Here is a 25,470-nt window from a genome sequence, read left to right as displayed (position 1 = left end):
TCTCTCCACAGATTCCCGTGGCAGTGCTGGCAGCAAGGAAGGAGGGCAGCCAAAGGTGTAGGTGCAGGTGGTGTCTGGGCAGGCAGGGCTGCCTGGAGCTGCCCAGATGCTGCCCTGGACGGGGCTGGGCTGCCCGTGGGGGCAGCAGCCATGTGCCCACCATCCCCAGCAGGAACCTGGTGCTATTTCTAACCTGTCTTTATGCTGCTCATGGGTTTTTCATTTCATATCAGTTTATTGTCATTAAGGTGAAATTTATGTCAAATGGGAAATTGCCTCCCAGCAAGGCTCTGAACCCCCTTTCCCACTGGGTTGTTCTCAGTTTGATTTTTAAATTATTTGTTGCCAACAGAAGGGTTCTTAGTCCTGTTCCCTCTCTCTGGAAGCAGAGGTAGGACTTGGCATAGTTGGGCTCCCTCCCCTCCCATAATGCCCTTGTACCCTTTCCTGCCCCCCATAGACCCCCAAACTCCCTCTCTATTCCCTGTCTCTGCTGGGAGAGCTGCCCACATCCTTGTGCCAGGCAGTGCCTCTCTGCACAGCGTCCCTCACCCTGCAATGAGCTCCATCTGAATAAATTTCACCTTAACCTCAACTAGGGCCCAGTTCCCCTTTTGTGGCTGCAATGGTTTGGCAATGAGCTGTGGGGAGACTGGAGGCTCTTGCCATGTGCTGCCCTCCAGCTCACACATCTGCCAGCAGCACATCTGGCCTTAATCTGGGGGATCTCGCCTGCACCCCCAGGCCTGTCAGGGAAACCCTGAGGATGGTGCTATGTTAGAAGCGGTTCCTGCTCGCCCACACTTACTCTCAAAGGCTTTGTGAAAGTGATGTCGCAGCCCCTGCTTCCCCCCATCCCCAGGGCTGGGTAGGGACGTGCCCTTCACTGCCCCAGAGCCCCAGGGCTGCTGGGTGGGCTGTGTGGCCCCCACACGTCCTGCTGTTCTCTGTGTATATTATATACAGCAAATGTCTATGTGTACCAATGCAGGGGGATGTGTATTAAAGCTGTGCTCACAGGGAGATGTCACATTCTTGGCTCATTGCTGGAGATGCCTGTGGAGTTTGGGGACAGCTCTTGACTCAGGCATGCCCCCTGCCCCTGCCAGCTGGGCTGCCCTTTCCAGCTGCCCACTGCACTGGCTGGCAGTGCTGGCTGGGATTCCTCACCCCTTCCAGGGAGCCCAGTGCCCCATCCCTGTGCCTAGCACGTGCCCAGCTGATGCAAGCCAGGCCATGACCCCCTGTGCAGGCCCTGACGTGTCAGCACGTGGCTCTGTGGTGCTGCATGATGTGCTGTGTGAATCAGTGCTGCCTGCTAATTTTGGCTACTGGGTGTAAGTTCCTGGCTGTCCCTGGGAGGAGGAACAAAGCTGGCATTATTTCTGTTCCCTGCTGTCCTGGGGAGGGTGGCATAGCCTGGGTCACCCATGGGTTCAGACCACAGGGGTGGGCAGAGGCCCAGTGTTCTGAACCCTGGGCACCCTGACTCCTGCCCTTGGCTGCGGGGCTGAGCACCCACAACTCACCCCATGTGGTACCCACCCAGCCTAAGAGCCTTGGGATGCTCCCACACTCCCTAAGGGGGGAATTTTGGAGCAAAACCCTTGTATATGGAGCTCAGCAGACAGCAATGCCTACAGGCTGCCACCCACCTTGGGCAGCTGGGCCAGGCTGGACTGGTGCAGGTGCCTGCAAACCAGTGATGTCCCAGCTGGAATGCATTAAGGTGAGCTGCAAACCAGTGATGTCCCAGCTGGAATGCATTAAGGTGAGCTGCAAGCCACTGGTGTCCTGCAAACCAGTGGCCAAAGCAGTGCCTGGGTTTGGCACAGCAGGGAGGTGACATGTCTCTGGACATGCCCTCCATGTGGCCAGGGAGCCTGTCAGGACACAGTGCCAAACTGGCACCAGGAGCTGTCCTTGTGAGGCACAATGCCCATGATCCCAGCAATATGCATGTTCTCTCCCTCCCTGAAGTGATCACCAAGTCTGATAGGAGCAGGGAGGCCTAATTAGATGGAGAAAAAACATCTTGCAAGTCAAACACGAAACAATTACAAGTGAGCTGCCCCAGGTTCCTGGAATCCCCTCCGAACACAGCTGGGGGAGCTGCAAGGGGGCAACACCCACCCACATCCTGGGATGATTTCATCTGCCATTAGGCAAAATGTATTAAAAAGATTTCCACACAGTGCCCCCCCACCTTCCCCCTGTCACCGTCACCCCCTCTGCGGGTCGGAGGTGGAGCTGGGACAGGATAAGAGCCAGGGCTTGGCAGGGAGCAGAGCAAACCCCCAGCCCGTGGTCCCTGCAGCCTGGGAGCACTGCTGAACGTCGAGGAGACGAGAACCTGCTGCAAATGGTGAGGCTGTGCCCTCAGTGGTGCTTTTCAGGGGCTTTTAGCTGGGAAATAGGTTGCAGGGGGTTAGATACTTTTCATTCCTCACTTTGCAGCGGGTTAACCACCTCTGGCTGCCTACTCTGGTACTTTCCAGAGGGTTTCACCCCAGAGATGCTCTGCTGGGTGACTGATTTTGGGGAGAGGCAGCTATATAGCAGGATTTGTGCAGCAGTGTCCCTGCACCTGCTCTGATCCCCCCCATATCCCAGCACCCTGATCCCCACCCCGTAGCACAGCATTCTGCAATCCCTGGGGCCCTCCCTGTGACCAAGGTGAGGGATGGGCTGGAGAAAGTTGCTGAGGCTTGACACAGCTCAGGACCTGTGGCCAGTCTCCTGCCCCAATATCCTGTGTATTTTAGTCCAAGTGGCTCGTGTCCCCCCTTGGTGGGTGGCTGTTGCCCCAAAAAGCCCAGCAACACAGTGGGGAATGGCATCTGCCAGGGAAGGCGTGGCAGGAAGAAAGCTCTGCTGCCCGCCCAGCCCTGAAACCCCAGGCATTTCCCTGGCCAAAGGGCAGGAATGGGCTGGGGAGCAGCCACAGCAACCTGGCAGGACATGGTTGTCTCCTTCCCTGGGTGACAAACGGCTGAGGGGTGTGAAATTGAGGGCACAGCATCTGGCCAGGGGCTGTGTGAAAGGACAAGGACACCCAGGGGATTTGCTTCCTATGCCCCCTTCAGCCTCCCCAAAACTCCCCACCCTGTTCAGGAGGGTTAAAATCAGGGTGGAATAATGAAAGGCTCCTGAAAGGAGGGTGAAGCCCCACCAGGTGTACCTGCAGGGAGTGGAGGGGTTCTGTGGGTGACACCCTGGTGGGGATGTGACCTGCCTGGTGGGCTGTGGGGCAGTGCCAGGGTGATGGGAGTGATGCTCAGAGCCAAGCCATGTGCTCCCTGCAGGCACCCCCGGGCACGCTGCGAGGCAGGATGCTGCTGTCCTTCCTGCTGCTCCTCGGGCCACCAGCAGGAGCCTGGGAGGGGCCCAGCCATGAGTGGCTCTCACCAGCCCCCCGAGGTGTGGATGGAGGGAAGCTGCTGAGGCAGGAAAGCACCAGCCACAACAAGATGCTGCCAGCTCTCTCCAACATGAGGAGGGCTGACGGTGGCTCTGGGGCAGGGTCTCATCCAGATGAAGCCAGCCTGCCACTGCTGGAGGGATCAGAAAGACAAGCCCTGCCCTGGTTGATGAGCCCAGCCACGGAGAGAGCAGCTCCAAGCAAAAAGAGGAGGAAGGTGTCCCTGTCACTCGATGTCCACACTCACTTACTGAAAATCCTGCTCGACCTGGACCGAGAGAAGGAGCTGCAGGCCAAGGCAGCTGCCAATGCTGAGCTGATGGCCCAGCTGGGGCGCAGGAGATGAACTGTGCTGGGATCCAGCAGGGCTGGAGGGGACAGCAGGGCTGGCACAGGGAGGTGTGGAGCAGCATCAGCGTGTTTGCAGGGAACTGGACATGGCACCTCATCCCCCTGGCCCCAGTGCTCGTGGCACAGGCAGCAGCCATGGCAGGATTTGGTTTAACAACTCTCACCTCAGCACCACTGGAGAAGACACAGCTGGGTTACCTTGGCCAGTGCTTGAGCACAGCTGGTCCCAGCCCCAGGCACTACAGGGATTTCTGTGCTTGGCTTTGCTCCCTGCTCATCCACCACCTAGATGTCTGCAAAGGGGCTGCATCCAGCCAGGCAGCTTTTCCTGGGTGCTTCTTCTCTCTGGGTGACACAAAATCCTCCACAAAGCTTGGCCAAGCCTCAAAGCCAGAATTTTGAGTGACCACACACAATAAAATGTGACACCAAACACAGCTTGTGCTTTATTCCTGCTCTGCACCCCTGTCACAGACTTCTTTTATGAAAAATCCTTTCTTTAGGATTTTTTCTCCTGAGAAGCTGAGAGGCCTCAGGAACAAAATGTAAACAATGATTATCTGCTGCTGTGGAATGCAACAGGTGCATCTGTGATTGGTCCATGGTGGTTGTTTCTAATTAATGACCAATCACAGTCAGCTTGCTCGGACTCTCTGTCCGAGATACAAGCCTTTGTTTTTCATTCCTTTTTTTCTATTCTTAGCTAGCCTTCTGATGAAATCCTTTCTTCTATTCTTTTAGAATAGTTTCGATATAATATATATAATTAAATAATAAATTAAGCCTTCTGAAGCATAGAGTCATATCCTCATCTCTTCCCTCATCCTTGGACCCTTGTGAACACTGTCACACACTCCTTTACACTCCCATTTTGTGTTCCTTTTCTCCAGAGATGCTGTGAGAGCATGTGCTCGGCCAGGGCCAGCATGGGAGGTCATTAAATTCCACATGAGGGGTGTCAGACCTGGCACCACCAGCAGAGCCAGCCCCTGGCCCAGGGAGCCCACAGCGGCTCTGGGCCAACAGGGAAATCGTGTTGTGCCCCTGGAGCTGCTGCTTTCAGCCCAGCTGGGAGATAAGAGCAGAGCAGAGCAGAGTGCGGCCGCCCCGTGCAAAGTACAGGGTGGTGCAAGCCAGGCTGAGGCCAGGAGACACCTCCAGGGGGGCCACTGGAGCTGCTGGGGGACACAATGCTCTTTGAGGACTACCTGCTGCAGGGTGAGTGAGCCCTCACACTGTGGGGTGGGCACTGCCTCTGGGAAAGGGGCAGAAGCAACTGGGGTGACCCCACATTCCATGGAAGGGACGGATTTCAGGAAGGGATGTGCCAGCAGATGGTGGGTGGGGGTGAGGTGGCAAGGTGGGTAAAAGGTATTTTGGCATCCCTGCCCGACCTGAGGTTCAGGTGATGCCCAGGCAGTGCCTGGCCCCTTGAGATACCCCCTGCCCCCCCTGGGTGTATGCTGTGGGGCTGAGCCTGGAGTTTGGGGTCCAGGGTAGACACAGGGTACCAGTAGCAGTGGGGGACAGCAGTCATAGGAAGATCTGCCAAGTGGGACACTCCAGGGCAGGCAGCCTGAGTGACAACTGTCCATTCCCGAGAACGGGATTCTCCCCTGCCACTCCCAATTGTTCCTGGGACGCTGAGCCCTCGAGGATCTCCTCATTTCCATGTTCTGCCCCTGTGTCTCATCTGTCCACCCCGAGACCCAGCATGCCCCCATGCTTCAGCCCCCTCTGCCCCTAGTGCCCGGTCACCTCCCCAGCTCAGGAATCCCAGTGCCAGTCCCATCACCAGTGTTTCCCCTGGTGCCAGTGCCTCCTGCCCTGCGCTATCCCAGCCCCAGTGTGCCGAGCAGTGTCCCAGTGTCCCCAGTGATGCCCCTGCAGTCCCGGGGTCCCTCCAGCGCTGACCCCAGCCCGGACCCCCGCCAGCCCCGCCCCCGCCCCGCCCCCGCCCCGCCCCCGCCCCGCCCCCGCCCCGCCCCCGCCCCGCCCCCGCCCCGCCCCCGCCCCGCCCCCGCCCCGCCCCCGCCCCGCCCCCGCCCCGCCCTCCACCAAGCAGACCGCGCCGCTGCCGATTGGCCCCGCCCTCTCCCTGTCAATCACGGTTCCATGCCACGCCCTATACACGGCCGGGGGGCGGTGCCGCGCCTGCGCAGTGCGGAGGCCGCGGTGACAGTGACAGGCTGGCAGGAAAGGGCGGGGGCAGGAAGGGGCGGGGGCCGTGCCGGGACCAGGATCAGGACCAGGATCAGGATCGAAATCGGGACCGGGGACCTAGGCTGGGACTGCCACTGCCACGGGACGGGAGAGCTGCAGTCACAGGCCGCTCGGTAGCACCATGCTGAAGAAGTTCGACAAGAAGGACGAGGAGTCGGGTGAGGGGAGGCCGGGGCGCTGTGAGGGGAGAGACCCCTCTGTGGGCACGGAGGGGATCGGTGAGGGCGAGCCCTTCGTGGCTGCAGGGAGAGCTGTGAGGGAAGAGACCCCTCCTGTGGAAATGGGGGAGTCTGTGAGGGACAGAGGGAGCTGGGAGGGGAGGCTCGGTGCCAGCTTGGCGGCGGGGGCTTGTGGTGTGCATGGAACCAGTGGGGAGCACTATGGAAGCACAGTGGAACCACTATGGGAACACTGTGGGGGCACTAGAGCAGTCTGCTGCCTCCTTCTCGCAGCCGCAGCCGAGGATAAACTGGTTGTATCGGCACAGCACACCGAGGTTACTGCCACATCAGCAGGTGCAGAGCCTGAGACTAAATGTTGGGCACATTAGCGCTGTTCACAGTTGCCCAGCTCTGGAACCAGGTGCTATAGCCAGGTAGAATCCAGTTCATCGTTTCTGGCCTCACAATCACTGCTACTTTGAATGGATCGGAAAATCTGAGAGCACGAAGTTTCATGCCTGACTTCAAAACTTTAGGCCGATTAGTAAGGAAGAGGTTGATATTTTATGTGGTGTGTAATTCAGGTGGAAGCAATGCATCATAAGACAGTGTTTCTTTTCATGGTTTAGCTTTGTGGTATCTTTTTCATCTTCCTATGAAACTTTCTACACATCTTGCTCTGCATAACAAATCAGTGTGTCCTGAAGCAAATTGATTCAGCTTACATCTTGGTGATTATTCTGTGTGACTGTGCTTTCTTTTTATCTTAATGGGCATTCAATGTTTTGCCCTTGATTCCCTTTTCCAAGGCCTCTAGTGGCATCTTGATAAGCAGAGAATTTAGTGAGGCAGCTGTTGGAGGGGAATTGCTCTTGGCTTTAATTTTGAGGGCTCTTCTTCGTTTGTACCTTGCCACACCCATCAAGGTATTGACATTACCTATGGCTGGGGCTGGCAGGAGAAGCACAGATCCAGTTAATTGGCTTCTGTGTCTTTGCTTTCCATGTATGGTTTTGCTAGCTTTGGATAACCTGCTCCCACTCCCTTTGACATGTCATTTGGCCACAAAATTATGTTTCTCTACAAATCAGAACAAATTGTTGTTAGTTACCCAATATTAGGCACTTTATGAACACACAACCTCTGTCCTCCCTGCATTTTTCTCCCTTTCCATGGAAGAAAACTGATGCAGGGTGCTGTGAGGACTGAGACCCCATGTAGAATGTATTTCAGGATCCTTAGTGCTATGAAGGATAAAGAGGTGATGCAGTGTTGTTCATGGCTGATTTAAGGATTGTAGACATGCTGGACCATGGAAATACTGGGCTGCTGGGCAGGTTTTTGAACACATTAGCATATTTATCTTAGAACTGGTTCATACTCATACTAGAGACATTTTTGCTCTTTCCCCTTGTTTTGTTCTACCTCTTCAACCTCACATAAGTGTCTGTGTTTTGTTCAGCCACCTGCTGCCTTTGCAAACTTCTCCTGAGCCAGAGGAGGGCATTTATGAACCAGGAAGGAGCCAGAGTGCAGATGTGTTTACCTTTTGTGTGTAAGACTTACTCTAGAAAAGGCTCCTGGCACCAGCCTGGGATGCTACAAGCTTGGGTCAGGTCAGATTTTGGCCCAGGAGATGTTCTCTCTAGTGGACCAGGCTTTGGAACAAACACTAGAACAACCCTGAAAAAGGCTGCATTTTGTCCCAGGGCCAGGCTGAACATAAGCCCCTATCAATAACTAGCAGCCTTTGAAAAGCTGCAGCTCACAAATGCTTGGGAGGCAATCTAATAGAGACCATGCAGAATGATAGTGCTTTTCCCTCTGATTATTTCATCCTTAATTGCTGGGGGATTCTAATTATTTAGTATAATTTACTTTGTTAAGTGGACAAATGAAAGTTACTTTGTGCCCAGCCTATCTGGTCTGCTGTCTTGTTCTCTTAATTAGTGATAGAGCCAAAAATACTTTACTGGTGGATTTTTGTTTGGTTTATATGGGAGGGATAAAACACTCCTGACTCACCAGTCTGGCAAGCAGTACCTCTTTCTGTCTAAGCTTTTGTTCCTAGGCCTGTCCTATTGATGCTCTAACTGCCAGCAAGCTCCCAGCCCAGGGTGGAAATTGTCTTTGGGGATACAGTGGAGCACAGTTATTTTACAGCTGATCAGTCTGCCTCAGCTCCTAGTCAATTACTTCTGGAGGGGATGGCAAATTGAAGAATGTCCCATCTGCTCTGCCTTCCCTGCCTGCCATGAAGACATCCAATCAATATTACTTAAAAGACGGTTCTCTCATTGCTTGGTGTTCATGAAAAAAATAATCCCAAAATCAGACTTCTTTTAAAGTATGGGCATGGTTCAAAAGTTGCTTTCCCATGGCACTCTCCTTGGAGAGACTTTTACTCTCTCTGTTTTGCAGGTGGGAATTCCAACCCATTCCAGCACCTGGAGAAGAGTGCAGTCTTGCAAGAGGTAAATCTTCAGACCATCTCCTCTGTGCATACCCCACTGGATAGAGTCTCTCCCTCTCTTGAGTAGGTCACTGGAGAACTTCAGCAAGGAAATGAGGGTTTGTTACAGTCCTGCTTGCTCTGAAAGAGATGAGCAACAGTTCTTATTTTATTACTGGACAGATGAAGGGAGAAGGTTGAAATGGTCTCTGGAACAAATTAAAGACTGTGAACTATAAATAGTAATAAAAGGAATAAAATTATCTGAGAAAGCTCACCCCAAACCAGGAAGAATGGGAAAGTGGCCTTGGACACCCCAAATGTCTTGTGGATGACAATATTAGTGAGAGGGGTGTGAGTGGTTATTAAACAGTTTTATGAATTTTCTCTGAAGAAATGCCATTCTCAATCCCCAGCCCCTGTTGTTTCAGCATTCTCTGCTTGTGAGGTTGGGAATGGTGTTGGTTCCTGTAGCCTCAGCAAGCTCAAGTTCATCTGTTGGAAGAGTGTTTTAGCTAGCACACAGTGCAGACCAGTGTGGGTGAAAGTGTGATGAGAATTTAGCCTTTAAACCTCTATTGCTCTTGGATTTGTAATCCCAGACTGCAAAACCAGCTGTTTAAAGGGGTCCATGTTTAACAGGAATTAAAGGGAAATCTGATCCAAAGTCATGAAGTATCTTGCCATACCTCACTCACAGTGTGTAGTTGGGACAGGCAGGACAATGTTTGCAAGGGGGTCAGTGTCAGTCCTTGTCTGTGCTTTGTTTCCAGGCTCGAGTGTTTAATGAGACTCCTATAAACCCACGAAAATGTGCTCATATCCTCACCAAGATCTTGTATCTCATAAACCAGGTAAGAGAGAGAAAATATACATCTATACAGACATGTGCATCAGCCCAAAGCTGGCTGCTTTTTGGGATTTCCTTTCTTCTAATTGGGATTAGAAGAAAGGAAATTGGGATGCTAATTGGGATTTCCTTTCTTCTTTCCACACAACTAGGGGGAGCATCTTGGTGTCATGGAAGCCACCGAATCCTTCTTTGCTATGACCAAGCTGTTTCAGTCCAATGATGTAAGTCTACCTTTGGTTTTCTCTATTTACCTGGTGGGACAATTTGTCCCATTTTTATACAGTCAGCTTTTCTGTCCTGTCTGAAGCTACCTGATCTGAGTGGGAAGAGTAGGGTGAAAGTTTAGAAATGGTGATCAGCTTCCTAGCCCTTCCCAGATCTTGTAGCAGCTTAACTGAAGTGTACACTGCTCTTGAGGCAGAGATTGCTCTCTCTAAATTGCCATTTAACTCTGAGATTGTGGTAGGCAGGTGGATTTTCCTGTGCTATGTGCCCAGCATTAAAATATCCTGCTGAGAGTCAACAATTGTGTGTTTGGAGGAGGCTGGGAGTGAGTGCCCACTCACAGCAGTAGCACTGTCATTAGTTGTCCCCCAAACTGCAAGGCTTTAAAATCATGAGACCAGTGCAGAAATCCCCAGACTCAGAAATATAAATTGTTTGCTTTCTTGCTTTTGGAGCAACACATGGTTTTTAACCACCAAACCATCAAATAGTTTCAAGGCTTTCTCCTTGTTCATATGAATGACAAGTGGAAGATGAAACTGTAGATCCAGCTAAATCTGGTATCTCAATGGCCTCACCCTAAGACTGAGGGATTAGAAGAGGAAGAGGTGTTTTGTTCATCAGTCTGGATTTTGTACATCTTTTACGCTCAAGGAGTGATGCATTCTGAAGTTATCAAGTTCTTGTGATCTTCATGATAAAATTATGTAAGCAGGGAAAACTGAGGTCCCTTCCTATCTGGGATCATCTCAGCTGATGTTCTTCTTGCTTATTCCTTGCCAGCCAACTCTTCGCAGGATGTGTTACCTCACTATCAAGGAGATGTCTTCTATTGCAGAAGATGTGATCATTGTTACTAGCAGGTCAGTCACTTCATTTTCCTTGCTGTAATACTGACATGCTCTTCAGTAATGTCTGTCCAGCTTCTTGAAGTAGTCCCTGAGCAGGGTGATGATAGGGAATGCCTTTGGTGAGGAAAAAGTTTTCCTTTATAAAAGACCAATAAAATACAGACATTAAACTCATAGTGATGTATGCAGAACATGCTGTGTCCCTGTACCCCATGCCCATGGATGTCTGGGGTATTTCTTGGTTACATGATATGGTAGCACTGCTGGCTTTTCCCCTTTTGCAAAGGCTTTTTCATTAACTCTTGTCTGAATGCTTTGAAATGTTTTGAAGAATTCTGGCATAAACCTCAAGGCTTTCAACAGGTAGACAAGGATTTACTTCTGCAGCAGCACTGAATACGACTTCACCAGGGAACAAAATTCCCTCTGTGAGTCATTCCTGAATTGCTGATTGTGTGTTCTGGTTTGAAAGCAAAACCAGTGAGAGACTCTTAAGTCAGGAATACAATTTATTAGGAAAAGGGAAAAAATCAAATACATACAATAATACAAAAGAAAAAAAGCCACTGACAGAGTCAGAATACAACCTGACACCCTGCTAGTTAGGGTGGTGGTAGCAGTCCAGATGAAATGATCTTGTTGAAGTGGTGATCTCATAGAAAAGATCTGGTAGCTCTTGTCCTCTGGAAACCAGTGGGTAAGGGCTGCCTGTTCTGTCCCAAAGCGCAGATTATATCCAGGTAGGGATGCTTAGCTCCTGTCCCTTGGGTAGAGCATCTCACAATGGGCTGATATCACTCTGAGTCATGTGGTGAGTCCTTGATATCTCTGAGTCATTGGCAAGGTATTGATGGGCCCATTAACAGGAGATAAGGAAAAAAACAATGCCCCTCCTGTTTTCAACTGCTCTTGAGGATGGGAATGGAATACATCTTTGTATTGTAACCTAGGACATCATGCCAGTCAAATGTCCTGTGGGGGAGTCAGGAGCATGCCTGTACAGGGTCTGTAAAGGGCTGAGGCAGAAGCCAGTCTTAAGTGCTGCAATATGATGAATTTCTGGCCCTTCACAGATGGTCTCACACTGACCTGAGTATTGATCTTTTCCTCCTGCCTTCCCACCCCAGTGGGATTTGCCTGAGACCTGCAGCTGCCTGCTTGGCATTCAGGGCATTCAGCCGTGATGCTGGCTGCCTGCTGCTCTGTGTGCACTGTGTGTGCACCTGAGAGCTGCTGGCTCAAGAGTGCCATACTGAGAGCTTCCTGTTTTCCCAGCTTAACCAAAGACATGACTGGGAAGGATGACAATTACCGAGGCCCTGCTGTGAGAGCACTCTGTCAGATCACTGATGTAAGTGCTGCTTTTCCCATGGGGCAGCTCTGTGCCCTTCACTTTTTCCTACTTTTCCCCATGCCTTTCACAGTCAGAAAGGCTTTCCCATATCAGTGTTGTTTCCCTCTCCCTGCAGAGTACCATGTTGCAGGCCATTGAGCGCTACATGAAGCAGGCGATTGTTGACAAAGTGCCAAGTGTGTCCAGCTCTGCTCTCGTGTCTTCCTTGGTATGTACTCTCTGCAGCACAGGCCTGAGGGACAATCAAGCAGGGAAGCAGTCATCTGTGGTGGGACTACACATCTTGGGAGTTTCAGGATTTTGTTGCTATTCCTGTCTTTGTGAACTGAGGGACTGGCACTGACTTTGTTAAGAGATCATCAACCTCCTGAGGCTGCAGCTGTTATGGGCAGATCTCTGCATGCTGATCCCTTGTTCTTCTATAAATTGCTGCTGCCACCACACTCATGGGGAAGGCTCACTGCTTCTTAATATAAGCTGAAATTCCCAAAGCTTCCTCCATTCTTATCTCATGGGTTGTTGTGACTTCATCTCCTTCCAGCACTTGCTGAAGACCAGTTATGATGTGGTGAAGCGCTGGGTGAATGAGGCTCAGGAGGCAGCTTCCAGTGACAATATCATGGTGCAGGTAGGACGCCCACCTCCAGCAGGGGAATAGCCACCAGCATCTGAGCATGGAGCAGATTGCTGGAGCTCAGCCAGGCACCTCTGGGTGACAGAGGGGACAAAGGGGGAAAGAACCCACCATGGGTTTGTGACATTCTCTTTCCCTGCACAGTATCACGCCCTGGGCCTGCTGTACCACGTGCGGAAGAACGACCGCCTGGCAGTCAACAAGATGCTCAGCAAGTTCACACGCCACGGCCTCAAGTCCCCGTTTGCCTACTGCTTGATGATCCGAATAGCCAGCAAGCTGCTGGAGGAGGAGGCTGGCAGGTGAGCGGGCTCCTTTGTCCTGCTGAAGGAACTTCCTCGTCCTGCTTCCATCTCCTCTTGTAGACTCACTTGCCATCTCATTTGTTCTGTCTTTGAAGAGCAGCATGCAGCTTGTACCCTCTTATTGTTTGATAAAAGCAGAGAAAATATAGGAAGTCCTCCTGGTTGTTTTGAGATGGCTTCTGTGAGTCTTGCGTGCATCAAATACTATCTTGTTTCTCTGAGTGTTTTGCATAGCTGTTATTTGGTTTACTCCATTTTCTCTATCTTCTGTAATTGTTTATCTAGCATGTATGCAGTGTGGCTTCCTGGTGGATAAGAGTTGTGGTGTGTACAGTCATTTCCTACTGTGTGAGAATTGAGGGGGATTCCCTTTAGGCTGTAAGGCAAAGGGTGTCTTCTCAGAAGGCAGCCTGACTTTCAAGCATGCTGGAAGTACAGTATAATGACCACTACAAAATCTGGGGACAAAGTGGGTTTATGGCTGCTTTCACCTTTCCATGGGCTGTGGGACCTGCCCATTTCTGCTGCTGAATTCTTAACTTCTGTTATTACCTTTGCTTTAATTCAATCTTGTGGGGTTTTTTTGTCCCTTAGCCGCGATAGCCCTCTGTTTGATTTCATTGAGAGCTGCCTGAGAAACAAGCATGAGATGGTGGTGTATGAAGCTGCATCTGCCATTGTTAACCTGCCCAACTGCACTGCCAAGGAGTTGGCTCCAGCTGTCTCAGGTAAGTGTGGTGCTCCTGGTCATGGTGAGGGAATTATGAGCCTCGAGTGGTGACCCTGCTGTTTGCCCCAAGAAACAAGGGCCTTGTGCACTTTCAGGCTTTTATGCTGCTCTATTCTTTGTTGCTTTATGCTGCTGCTGAGAGCCTGTGGTGTGTGGGAGTAGCTTTCTTCTTGTAAAGGTATTTCCTGGTGTGTTCAAGTGTTGTTACTTTATGGGTCAGTCCTGGGAAAGGAGCAGGGTTTGCACAAAATGGAGAACAGCAGTTCAAATTAACTTAATAGGAAAGATGACAAGGTGATGAATTTGGCTTTCACAAGCAGCAGAGGATAGGAGCACTGTGGAAGAAGGGGGAGGTAGGTGAGTTAGTTGCCAGCAGGGGTGTGACAAAGGCAAAGGGGACAAGAAGGAGGGAGGAATCTGTTAAAGGTACAATTGCTTCTTAAGCATTTTTCTAGGTACCTTATGCTTGCAACTGTCTCTTTGCTGAAGCTCTTGCTTTAGGTATGAAATGCTTCTCAATAACAGAGTGCCTAAACATCTGCCTGTGTTGGTTTTCCCACCTTGCAGTTCTGCAGCTGTTCTGCAGCTCCCCGAAAGCAGCACTAAGATACGCAGCCGTCCGTACCCTCAACAAGGTAGGAGCCAGTCCCTTGGGAGCTCCAGTAGTGTCTCATGTGCATGGAGGTGCAGACTGCAGAAGGCAGTCAGATTATGTGATGATTTTCTGTGAATAACCTCTGTCTTGTGCTACAGCTTTACATTTCATTGCTTTCTATCTGGAGTAAAACCTCAAAGAACATTCTACAGAAGAAAAAAAAAACCCTGATAATTTTCACTGGTCTCTTAGAATGTCACTAGTCTTAGTGTTACTGCTTTCTCTTCTGAGCTTCCCATGGTGTGGAAGCTCCTTGTAAAACAGGGATCAAACCTTGGTGATGCTTCTTGCCTGCTCTGTGGTAGTTTTTGCTGCAGCTTTTCCCTTCTCCTTATAAACACTATAAAAGAAAAAGAGAGAATGGCAGTGTCTGGTAACTGCTGTGCTTCTGCCTACAGAGCTGTTTTGCACAGCTAGTCTGGCTAAATTTTTGTTGGGAATTCATAGCTTTCTTTTCTTATTATATAGAGCAAAATCAGAGAGTTAAAAATAATAAAAGACTGTTTACTGCTACTGCTTTTCTTCCAGCAAGGGGTGCAATTCTGCAGGAAACAAGAGCTTGCTACCTTAACTCCAGATTAGCTATTTGTCTGAGATGTCTCTCATGTGCAGTCTGTACCACTTTTTTCTATGGGAAGGAGTGAGTTTTTTTGGGTTTTGCAGCTGGGCCTTTTGCATCTCTTGAGGGATTTTCATTCTTCCTTGGCTGTTGCAGGTGGCCATGAAGCACCCATCTGCTGTGACTGCCTGTAACCTGGACCTGGAGAACCTTGTGACAGACTCCAACCGCAGCATCGCCACCCTGGCCATCACCACGCTGCTGAAAACCGGCAGCGAGAGCAGCATTGACCGACTCATGAAGCAGATCTCCTCTTTCATGTCAGAAATCTCAGATGAGTTCAAAGTAAGGAAGTGGGAGGAGGAGGGACACCCAGATTCCTGAAGAAACCTCATGGTCTTTGTCCATGTTTGTGTGTGTGCTCTAAACCTGCATGGAGCTGCTTCCAGAAGCAGCAGAATATTTGCAGGGAGGAGAAAGTATTTGAGGCTGTCTGTCTAAGCCATGCCTCAGTCCTACATCTCCAAAGTCACATGCCCTTTTCTGAGGAGATGCTTCTGAGAATCAAATCTCCTTCTTTCCCGTGGGTGTGGGCTTTCTTTAGGGGCTGCCCAGTGCATAAAGATCTATCTCCTCCAATTCTTAAGACTGTACCTCCTGGGACAAAATAAATAAAGACAAAAACATGATTTCCAGTCTAGGGAGGCCAGCAGAAAATTAATACAACTCAGCTATTTTTTCCTGCAGGGTGAAACAGAATTGTTTTTACTTGCCCTCTTTTCCTGCAGGTGGTAGTGGTGCAGGCCATCAATGCTCTGTGTCAGAAGTACCCTCGCAAGCACGCTGTCCTCATGAACTTCCTCTTCACTATGCTCCGGGAGGAGGTGAGTTTGCAGGACAGCTGTGTCTGCCTTGCTTGTGTGCATAACAGTGCTCCCTATGAGTGTCAGGCTTTTACTGATAAGGCTGTGCAGTGAAAACCTCTCTCTAAAAGGCTTGCAGTCTAACTGCAGAAATGCCCAGCTGTGCACAATAGTTATAAGCATGCTGCTAGACATATTTTTAGTGTGGTTTTCATTCTGTGATTTTTTTAATGGGGGTTTATTAACTCTCAAAGCAAATGCAAGCAACAGCAGATCTGTTGGCAGTCCATGTGTGTTTCACATTTGAACCAGCTTTCTTTTATACTTTGACAGCAAATTCCAAGAAGTTTTGTCTTGTACACAAAGATTCAATGACAACCTATTTATTGATGACACGGGACCACTTTTGTTCTGGTGTCTGTGCTCTGGCAGTGAAGGGATCACGAGTACCTATAACCATTCTCTGCATTCAGCCAGACAAAAATCACAGAAAGACAGCTTTACAGAGGTTTGCTGAGGCTGTTTCTAAATGATCCAACATGCCTGCAGCACAGCTGGCACCACTGCTTGCTCTGACATCACTTCCTGCCAATACAGCCTCTCATTTGGGAACAAACTGGAGCATCTCATTTTGCTCCTGTGAAAAATGGACCATTCTTTCCCATATTTTCTGTGGGTGGATGGTATCATTTTGAATACGGTTTTGTACTTCAAAGCATTCTGTTTTAAAGCTTTTTTAATCTGAAGTAGCTCCAGAAGGATCCAAATGCCCAGCACTGTGCATGTAATTGGCAGAGGGTAGTGTGCAGTTTAATCCCCCGGTGTGTATTGAGGACATCAGTAAATAATGTCTGAAGATTGCCAAGCATTACTGGCATGTCAGGTTTGGCTCTACCTGGGGAGCTATTGATTGCCTATCATCCCACACTAATGGAGCTATTTGCTGTCTCCTGCTGGGGCAGATATGATCCTTCATACATTTCTCTTGTGATTCATCCTCAGATGTCTAGTGCTGAAGGGGAGAGGGTTGCGTTTTTTTCTCTTTCCATATGGCTGATTTTAAGCACTAATTCTAGCAGCAGAGGATTTTGATGGAGATAAAAACCCTTCAGCCAGATGAATCCTTTTACTCTTGGGTTAGGACTCTGGATTTGTTTTGTTTTTTTTTTCTCCAGTACACCCATTCTGAAGGGAGCTGGCAAGAGAGCTTGCCCTCTGGGTGTAAAGAGGGTCAAAAGTGAATTACTGCCCTCCTCCTTTCAAGCACACATTAAAAAGCACTGAGTGTGAGTGACCTTTCAAAGGAATGTTTCTCCTGGCTAGCTCAGTCTCTAAAATACTTTGATGTTTCCAGCTGAGCAGTTCCCTTTTGCTCCTCAGGGTGGCTTTGAATACAAGAGAGCCATCGTGGACTGCATCATCAGCATTATTGAGGAGAACTCAGAGAGCAAAGAGACAGGCCTGTCTCACCTCTGTGAATTCATTGAGGACTGTGAGTTCACTGTGCTGGCCACTCGTATCCTCCACCTCCTGGGGCAGGAAGGGCCCAAAACCAACAACCCCTCCAAATATATTCGCTTCATCTACAACAGGGTTGTTCTGGAGCATGAAGAAGTCCGGGCAGGTAAGTGACAGACCTGGAAAGTTCTCTGCCCTTGCACAGATCTTCAGGGAGCCATAGTGTATGAATGCCTCTGCTTTTGAGGGCTGTGATTGCTCTAGGCCTGAGCAGATTGTTTTATACAGCAAAGATCCTGCAGTAGTATTGATGGAAGAGGCGGCCTGTGGCTGAGAAGTGGGAAGGAATATGCACTGGTTCTGAAACCAGACAAAGGGTTGCAGGCTAACACTTCACCTCTGCTTCTTTCTAGTCACAATTTTACTAATGTACATACTTTACTAGTGTAGCATCTCTGACATGATCAAGGCCAAGAAATGGAGGAAACTTCAGCTGATTCCTTTGTTTTCTAATTCAGTTTTCATGACTTTTGCTACAGGTGCTGTAAGTGCCCTTGCCAAGTTCGGAGCTCAGAATGAGGAGATGTTACCCAGTATCTTGGTGTTACTGAGAAGGTCAGTTGGGCCTCAGAGTCTTTCAAAATCCTGGGTGAAATATCCTGTTTGCTTGAGAGCTTGTCTACTCTCTTCTACCTGTGGATCTGAGAAGGTGCAGGGGGTACCCGTGATCCTGTGCCAGCATCACCAGTGCATTCAGCACCACAAACTGGACAGAAGCCATGTGTGGCAAATTACTGTTTTTCTAATATAATTACTAGGAGATTGCTGGATCTTCCCTATGGCATGCTTTTTCTGGCCGTGTGATGTTTCTTAGTGATGGGGATTCTGAAGAAAGTTTTCCACTTTCCCCTCAGGTGTGTGATGGATGATGACAATGAAGTGAGAGACAGAGCCACCTTCTACCTGAATGTTCTGGAGCAGAAGCAGAAGGCCCTCAATGCTGGCTACATCCTGAATGGTACTGCAGGAAGGCCTTAAAACAAGTCTGAACCTCTTTCCTGGTCTAACAAGAGTTAAACTAAGATCCTGGCATTGTTGTGGTTTCAGTGACCTGTCCCTTCTGTCCCCAGGGTTGACAGTGTCCATCCCTGGCCTGGAGAGGGCTCTGCATCAGTACACCCTGGAGCCCTCTGAGAAACCCTTTGACTTGAAATCTGTTCCTTTGGCAACAGCTCCTATCATCGAGCAAAGAGCAGGTGAGCAATCATGTCCCCTGAATGCTAGTGATATTCTGCACTGGGCTTGCTGAGAACTGCTGGGCTCCATCCTATTTGAATTTTGTGGGATTGCATCTCCTGGAAAGACTAAGGACTGCAAATCTGGTTGCTCCCACATTAATGTTTCAGTTTAGTCCAACTGCTAATAATAGTAGTAGCTGGCAATCCTCACTGGAGCTGCTGCAGTTCTAAAGCTGCTTAGGAAGCCAAGTACGGGTGTCTAGTCTATATCAAATGAGAAATGAGCTCCCTTGCTTTCCTTACTCAAATTCCTCTTTAGACATTGATCTCTTTTCTAATTTAGTAATTTCTTACTGTTCTCTTTCAACTTTTTTGGGTTTATTTTTGTTTGAGTGTTTTCTTTTTCATTTGCAGAAAATGCCCCTGTTGCTGTAGTGAAACAGCCAGAGAAAGTGGCAGCAACACGACAAGAAATATTCCAAGGTAAATTGATGCAAGTCCTCTGCTCTGTCCATGTGTGAGAACTCTGTGGCCATCTCTTGCTGAGCCTGCCTTAGCCCCTCTGGTTTCTTCTTACTTTCTTGCAGGGAGTGACATGAGCTCCCAACTTAAGGTCAGCTGTTCACTCCTGGAGGGTGGAGGTGCCTGCAGTCCTCTTTTTTCTGTCTTGCAGTAGACATGAGCAAAGGATGACTCTTTTTCATTTTAAAAGTCTCTAGGGAATGTTTATGAGTATTTGATGGATATTCCTTTGCTGTAGCAGCTTCTGGCAGCTGAAACAAGGGGTTTGACACTGCTAACACCTCCTTGTGTCTTGAGGAAGGCAGTAATTTGTGTCCTCTATTTCAGAGCAACTGGGGGCCATCCCAGAGTTTCGGGGGCTGGGCCCACTCTTCAAGTCTTCCCCAGAGCCTGTGGCCCTGACAGAGCTGGAGACAGAGTATGTGGTTCGTTGCACAAAGCACACCTTTGTCAACCACATGGTGTTCCAGGTGGGTAGCTATGGAGTGTGCTGCTGAGGGCTCTCAGAAGATAAGCTCCTGACTGGCAAAAGCTTCGTTGTGAAGATATCTCTCAGGGATATCATAGAATCATAGAATGGCCTAAGTTGGAAGTGACTTTAAAGATAATCTAATGTCAACCCCTCTGCCATGGACAGGGACACCTTTCACTGGACCAGGTTTCTCAGAACTCCATCCAGCCTGGCCTTGAACACTTCCAGAAAGGCAGCACCCACAGTCTGTGTTCAAAGCACGACACTGCAATGAGTAGTCCTTAATTTTTTATCCATGGTAGCAGAGCCCCAAAGAAAATTAATAAGAGTGGGGGAGTGTGTCTGAGCAATGCTTACAGGTATAGTCAAATCCAACAAGCACTAGATGGGGCTGTTCTCACTCAGGAGTTGGCAGGGGGATCTGTGTTCTTTCTTCAGAGTCCCCAAGCCTATGGTTTGGGCATGAAAGAGTGAAGCTTACTACATCTGAGAAACTGAAAAGGGTACCCAAGAAAGGGATTCAGTGGGGCAGAGCTCTTCATCTGCTGTGTTTTGTTTTAGCCTGTAGCACAGGTGCTTTCTTCTGTACACCCTGGCTTTGGCTGTACCACACTGCTGCTACATGTGAGATATTAGGACTGATGTGCCAGTCCCCTTGCCTGGGCTTCAGAGAGTCTGAGGCACAGTGAGTCCTTTGCTAGCTTGTGAGCTGCAGTGTTTTGTCCTTAGCCAGCTCCTTCCTCAAAGCTCAGAACTGCTTACACTGCCCTTTGCAAAGGGGTTGACCTTTGTTTCTATTGTCCGTTCATCAGATGCAATTGTGTGAGCTTAAGAGATTTGGCATTGCAGCTGGAACAAAGTCTAATCAGCAAGTTTGGACTTGCTGAAAACTTCAGGCTTGCTGAAACTTGCTCAAGCTCTACCTTGTTCAAGCCATGCAAACAATCATCTTTCCATCTGCAGTGAAGGCACTGTGTCCCTGTAGCTTCAAGTGGGATGACATGGGCAACACAGTACTTGTGTTTCTGTAGAGCAAAGAATTAACCCAGGAATTACTGGAAATTGGAGGAAAAAGTTCCATACTAACTAGTGGAACTGAAACAGGCAAAATCTGACACATCCCTGCCCTCACTGAATTTGTGATCCTGCCTGAGTTGCAGAGGGCAGGCCTTGGATTGGTGTGTGCTGGTTTGTTTTAAGTCTTGTTTCCTTAAAAAAAAAAGCTTCTGGAGCACTGGACTCCCCAGCAGGGTTTTAGTTTCTCCCCTAAAGCATTTAAATGGGTACTCTTTAGTGACAGAGCACTCAAGTTGCTCTGTCATGAGCCAGCTGATAGTGAGGTGCACCCTGGAAGCACAGAGAGCTGGGGGTTCACGGGCTGACACCAGGCTCCCACTGTGCCTCAGCTGGGGCTGCTCTGCAAGGAGTAGTGAGCAGCTTCAAGCTGTTGCTGCTTTCCCCTTTCCTGTTTAGTTTGACTGCACGAACACCCTGAATGATCAGATCCTGGAGAATGTCACAGTGCAGATGGAGCCAACAGAGGGGTATGAGGTCATTGGCTATGTACCTGCCAAAACCCTGGTGTACAACCAGCCAGGTACCTGCTACACGCTGGTGGCACTGTCTGAAGAGGATCCAACAGCAGGTAAACACTCTGCACTCTTTTTTCCTGTGTTGTTTATCCTCACACATTCTACCTTACATCTCAGCCAGATATTTATAGCCTGTGTATGAGTGCAGCCCTGAGTGATGCTGATCATGACTTGTCTTTGCTGTTTTGGGGGTTATCAAGCCTTTATTCTCCTCTGCTGGTTACTTTGTGCTGTAGTACTGCCCAGCTGGGCTGTGAGAGCTGGCAGATGAGTTGTCTTTTGTGCACCCTGGCATGTCCTTCATCCTTTCTTTGTGTTAGACATGGGGAAACTGATGCTTGTAAAATGCTGAGAGTGCCCAGATGCTCTGGGTAGCAAAGGGGTATTGCAGACAAACCGCTAGAATTTATGGGATGTCTGTTTGAATAGAACATCTCCCTCCCTGTTTGCCACTGTCCAGAACATGAATCAGGCTTTACCTGTGCTTTGGTCTCCCTGGTTTGTGCTCTGGAACTGCTCTGCTGTTGTGTTGCTGCTGTTCACTCAGCAGTACCCATCTTCTAGGGATGAGTCATCACTTCTTCTCCCAGCTGAGTGGTATTAATGAGCTGCAGCATTGCAGTGCAAGGGGCTTTCATTTCAGAGGCACAGGAACTGACCCCTGTATGTGGATCTTGCCTCTTCACAAGGTGCTGATGGGACATGTTTAGTTAGTATTCCCAACACAATCTCAGGTTCACTAGTAATAGCACTTGATCTGAGGATTATAGTCTTGTACAACCATCATGAGCCTGTCTTTATCACTGTTTGCTTAATATTATAAATAAATAGCTTGTCCTTGAGAGACAGAAACTGTTGGAGAGCTCTCTCTAGGTCAGTGGCTAAGCCTGTGCTGCTGACAGTGATGGGGAGAACCTGGCTGCTCCAAACCTCCCAGCCCCATTCTACCTCAGGGCAGTGTGGCTGTGGTGATAATGTGAGCTTTGCCTTTGCTTTCTTGCCTCCAGTGGCCTGCACGTTCAGCTGCATGATGAAGTTCACTGTCAAGGACTGTGATCCCAACACAGGCGAGACGGACGACGAGGGTTATGAGGATGAGTATGTGGTAAGAAGCTGGGCATGTACCTGATCCTGGAAACTGCTGTCATTTTGTGGGGTTTTGCAATCTGAACTTGGATCCCCCTGCAAGCAATGATGTGATCACCATCACCGAAGTGGGCAGCATCATGTAGAGGGAGCTCTTGCTGTTTCTGATGCACAAGGGAGTTTGCAGAGCTTGCTTTGTCTCATTTGGAGTATTCTCCTGTTGCACTGTGGATGGACATCTGACTGTGCAGGATATGTGTGTTTTGGGAGGCCATGGTGCATCCTCCAGGTTTGGGTGACTGTGCCCTATGGGCTCCAGCAATGGCACACTCAGGGTTATAGAGACAGAGGGCACTCAGGCATCTTTTGTTCTCCACAAGTTGCTCCTGTGGTGGCACAGTTAATTGTCTAGAGGCTTGCCTGGCACAGGGAAGTTGCCATCCTCGTTCTTATTCTGGGGAAGGTGGAGCTCTGCCCTCCCCAGCACTGACACTGCTGAGAGCAGTGCTGCTGCAGAAGCACCTCTCTTCCTTGGAGAGGAAGGGATGTTGTTCACAGCCTCAGCTTGGCCTCTTAGCTCTAGAGACTGTTTTCTGTGCGTTGCCTGTCACTGCTGTGAATCTCATTAGAGGCACTGCTGTGCAGTGAGTCACTGTCTTCCCAGAAAGAGTGAGGAGAGTTTTTCACAATGGAACAAAAGAAGTTAACACTTCTTTCAGCTTCCTACCAGTCACCAAGGCAATTGAGTGATACTTAAACTCTTCCATGTGTTTCAACTAGAATCAGGAGGCAATTCTTTTCTGCAGCAGTTGTTGGAATTAATGCAGGCTGGTGTCCTTCAGGGCATTGTCTGTCCTTCATTACATACTCTGGAGGGACAAGCCTGGTTCTGCCTTGCACAGGTGCAGTCACAGCAGCTGCTCAGCTACCCTGGTGCCAGTGTTAGGTGATGGCACACATCTGACAGTGTCTCACTGTACCAGCCTACAAATTGATAAGCCAGAAAGGCAAAACACAAGCTTACATGCATTTCAGGGAAGCAAATGCTCAAGCAGCTATTTATAAGCTTTTGTTTTTCCCTCTGTTTTTGCCATTTGTCCAGTGCTTTGATCTCTGTCAGACCAAGGGCTGTGCTCAGAGCAGGAACATGGTTTGTAAGCCCTGGAAATGGCATCACTGTGCATTTCTCTGGCCTAGCAGTTGCTCAGTAGCAAACCAGAAGTGGAAGTGGAGGCACTCTACTGCATTCACCTGATCTTAGGGGATCCAGTTAAAGTTGACTCTGAGGATAACAGGGTTAAGAACAAACATGTTTCACTTGAACCTCTTCTACCACTAGCTTGAAGACCTGGAGGTCACAGTGGCTGATCACATCCAGCGAGTTCTGAAGCCAAACTTTGGAGCAGCCTGGGATGAAGTGGGTGATGAGTTTGAAAAGGAAGAAACCTTTACTTTATCTGCTATTAAAACCCTTGAAGGTAAGGAAGGGTGTGTGAGCACAGCAGAGCTCTTATTTTCCCTCTGGCAGGCAGAGTCCAGAGGCCCAGTCTGGCTCACTTTAGATCTGTCACAGGAAGGCTAATGGGGCAAAACCCTTCACAAGCTTTACACCACAGCTGTTACATAGAGAGCTGCAGTTACTGTCATAATAAGTTAGTTCAGGTTTCAAAGAAACTAGTGAGTGTTTTGTGACCAGTAGAGACCAGGCTGGATTGTGGAGGCAAGAGAATAGCTCGCTTTGCTCTTGTACTTAACCCTTCCAAGCAGGCAGACCATAATTCCGTTATGAACTCCCACCATTCTTCTTGAGACCAGTAATAAGAAATGAAAACATCAGAAGACATGAGGCTGGTGAGCAGGCTGGTGGGGTAAACCCTCTTCTCTTTCATCATGTATCAGATTCTGTTTTACTCACAAACCTGTGAAAACTCAGTTCTTTTGATGCCTTACGGAGTGTCCTTGTCCTGTAGCCATTTCTGTGCTCCCTTGAATAGCCCCTTGGGGTTTGAAATACTCTCCCTGAGCCTTTTCATATTTCTCCTGAAGACCTGTGTTTCCTGCAAGACATCTCTTCCCTTTTATAGTCTCCAGAGAAACAAGCAGGCTGACAGGTCTGTGCAGTAAATGCAGCCACCTGCATTCTCCTTCTGCCCTTGTCTGACTCACTCCTCCTCTTCTTTGTCCCCAATTTGCTACATCAGATAACAGAACTCTCCTATGGTGGTGGGGGTTTTTGTGTGTTGTCTTTGTAGTCCTTGTGGCCTCCAAAACCACGATTCTGACCAGTGTGTCCCTCAGGACAAGGAACATGAACTCTAACACGTAGGGAGAGCTTGAGTCACTTTTAGTTGCTCTTTATGTGCCCCTGTTAAGATATCTGTGACACGGAGCCCATTTTATTCCTTCTTTTCTAACAGAGGCAGTGAGCAATATTGTGAAGTTCCTGGGGATGCAGCCCTGTGAGCGCTCAGATAAAGTGCCAGATAACAAGAACTCTCACACACTGTACCTGGCAGGTGAGCTGTGGGGTGAGGTTCTGCTCGAGGAGCAGCTCTGGGAGGTTGCACAGAGCTGCCTGTTTAAAATCAGGGCAGGAGTTCCTGATGGAGTCCACTGTGCTCTGGGTTGGATTTTGAGGTTTGTTCCTGCCGTGATTTCTGTCTCTGCAGTGCAGAGCAACTGGTTTTGGGATCAGGGAGGGTGCTTTGGTGGAAGGGATGTTGGGATCAGCCCCAGGCTCAGCTGGGTGGAATTTGCTGCCTTTGTGATCTGTGGCATCCTGCTTTGGAGTGAGCCTGGTGTGGGAAATACAGCAGCCTTACCCAGCAGAACAGATGAGTACCAGAGCTCTTAGACAATCCTGGATCTCTTCTCACCTGGAGTTTATTTTACACTTTGGTTTCATGGGTTTTACAGTAGCAAGAGTCCCAGGTATGGTATCATGAATGGGAACTGAGCTGCTTTAGGGTCTCTCCTGGCCCAGTACAAGGACTTGCCAGATTTTGCAGTGGTGTTCATCTTCAGACTTGCAGGAGAAAGCAGCCTGCAGCGTTCTGACCCCTCCTCCCCCTGTCCTCTGCAGGTGTGTTCCGGGGTGGCCATGACCTCCTGGTGCGGTCTCGCCTTGTTCTCACCGACACGGTGACCATGCAGGTCACGGCCCGCAGTGCGGAGGAGCTCCCTGTGGATGTGATCATGGCCTCTGTCGGATAAACCCCCTTTCCAGGACTGTCCTAACTCTGAGCCTCCACCGACAGCAGAATAAGGATCACGGTCACTACAGCAGCTTTTGTGTTCTCTGCAGTACAGCTGTACTTGGGGCTTTGTCTATAAAATCACCACGTTTTTAATCTCCGGCTACGCCGCGCTCTGTCCCCGCGTCGCAGCACCGTAGCGGCCGCTCCCCGTGCTCCTCCCGCTGTGGTTCCAATAAAGCAGTGTTGTGGCTCTTCCTGGCTGTGTCGG

The 25,470-nt window shown here is 49.4% G+C and overlaps 3 protein-coding genes across 3 annotated transcripts in view; all 3 read left to right on the top strand.

Annotated features, from left to right (window-relative positions):
• The window catches only part of COL7A1 (collagen type VII alpha 1 chain), a 37,636-nt gene extending 36,617 nt beyond the window's left edge, over positions 1–1,019 (top strand). Inside the window, 1 exon segment of the mRNA XM_066558375.1 lies at positions 12–1,019. Within this exon segment, the coding sequence (XP_066414472.1) occupies positions 12–61 (50 nt within the window). The 3' untranslated portion in view covers positions 62–1,019.
• A 2,271-nt stretch (positions 1,020–3,290) lies between these two features.
• LOC136561864 (urocortin-3-like) lies at positions 3,291–3,767 on the top strand. The gene has a single exon (XM_066558374.1). The coding sequence runs from the start codon at positions 3,291–3,293 to the stop codon at positions 3,765–3,767; it is 477 nt and encodes a 158-aa protein (XP_066414471.1).
• Positions 3,768–5,995: 2,228 nt separating this feature from the next.
• COPG1 (COPI coat complex subunit gamma 1) lies at positions 5,996–25,457 on the top strand. Its single transcript, XM_066558224.1, has 24 exons — positions 5,996–6,153; positions 8,578–8,630; positions 9,382–9,462; positions 9,611–9,682; positions 10,470–10,549; positions 11,813–11,888; positions 12,007–12,099; positions 12,433–12,519; positions 12,670–12,827; positions 13,425–13,558; positions 14,128–14,195; positions 14,931–15,119; positions 15,563–15,658; positions 17,018–17,261; positions 17,635–17,710; positions 18,010–18,113; positions 18,226–18,351; positions 18,748–18,816; positions 19,183–19,325; positions 20,801–20,972; positions 21,927–22,024; positions 23,345–23,483; positions 24,423–24,521; positions 25,088–25,457. The coding sequence occupies exons 1-24, from the start codon at positions 6,117–6,119 to the stop codon at positions 25,216–25,218; spliced, it is 2,625 nt and encodes an 874-aa protein (XP_066414321.1). The 5' UTR covers positions 5,996–6,116; the 3' UTR covers positions 25,219–25,457.
• Positions 25,458–25,470: the final 13 nt, after the last annotated feature.

This window comes from Molothrus aeneus, chromosome 12 (genome assembly GCF_037042795.1).
Source record: "Molothrus aeneus isolate 106 chromosome 12, BPBGC_Maene_1.0, whole genome shotgun sequence".
Lineage (NCBI taxonomy): Eukaryota > Metazoa > Chordata > Aves > Passeriformes > Icteridae > Molothrus > Molothrus aeneus.
This window is presented reverse-complemented; position numbering and strand designations above follow the sequence as displayed.

Excerpts from the sequence above, each read along its gene's own strand:
- LOC136561864 (XM_066558374.1), top strand. The coding sequence starts at position 3,291 with ATGTGCTCCCTGCAGGCACCCCCGGGCACGCTGCGAGGCAGGATGCTG.
- COPG1 (XM_066558224.1), top strand. The coding sequence starts at position 6,117 with ATGCTGAAGAAGTTCGACAAGAAGGACGAGGAGTCGG. Across the intron at positions 13,559-14,127 it reads GTTGGCTCCAGCTGTCTCAG|TTCTGCAGCTGTTCTGCAGC; the intron begins GTAAGTGTGGTG and ends CCCACCTTGCAG. Across the intron at positions 14,196-14,930 it reads CCGTCCGTACCCTCAACAAG|GTGGCCATGAAGCACCCATC; the intron begins GTAGGAGCCAGT and ends TGGCTGTTGCAG.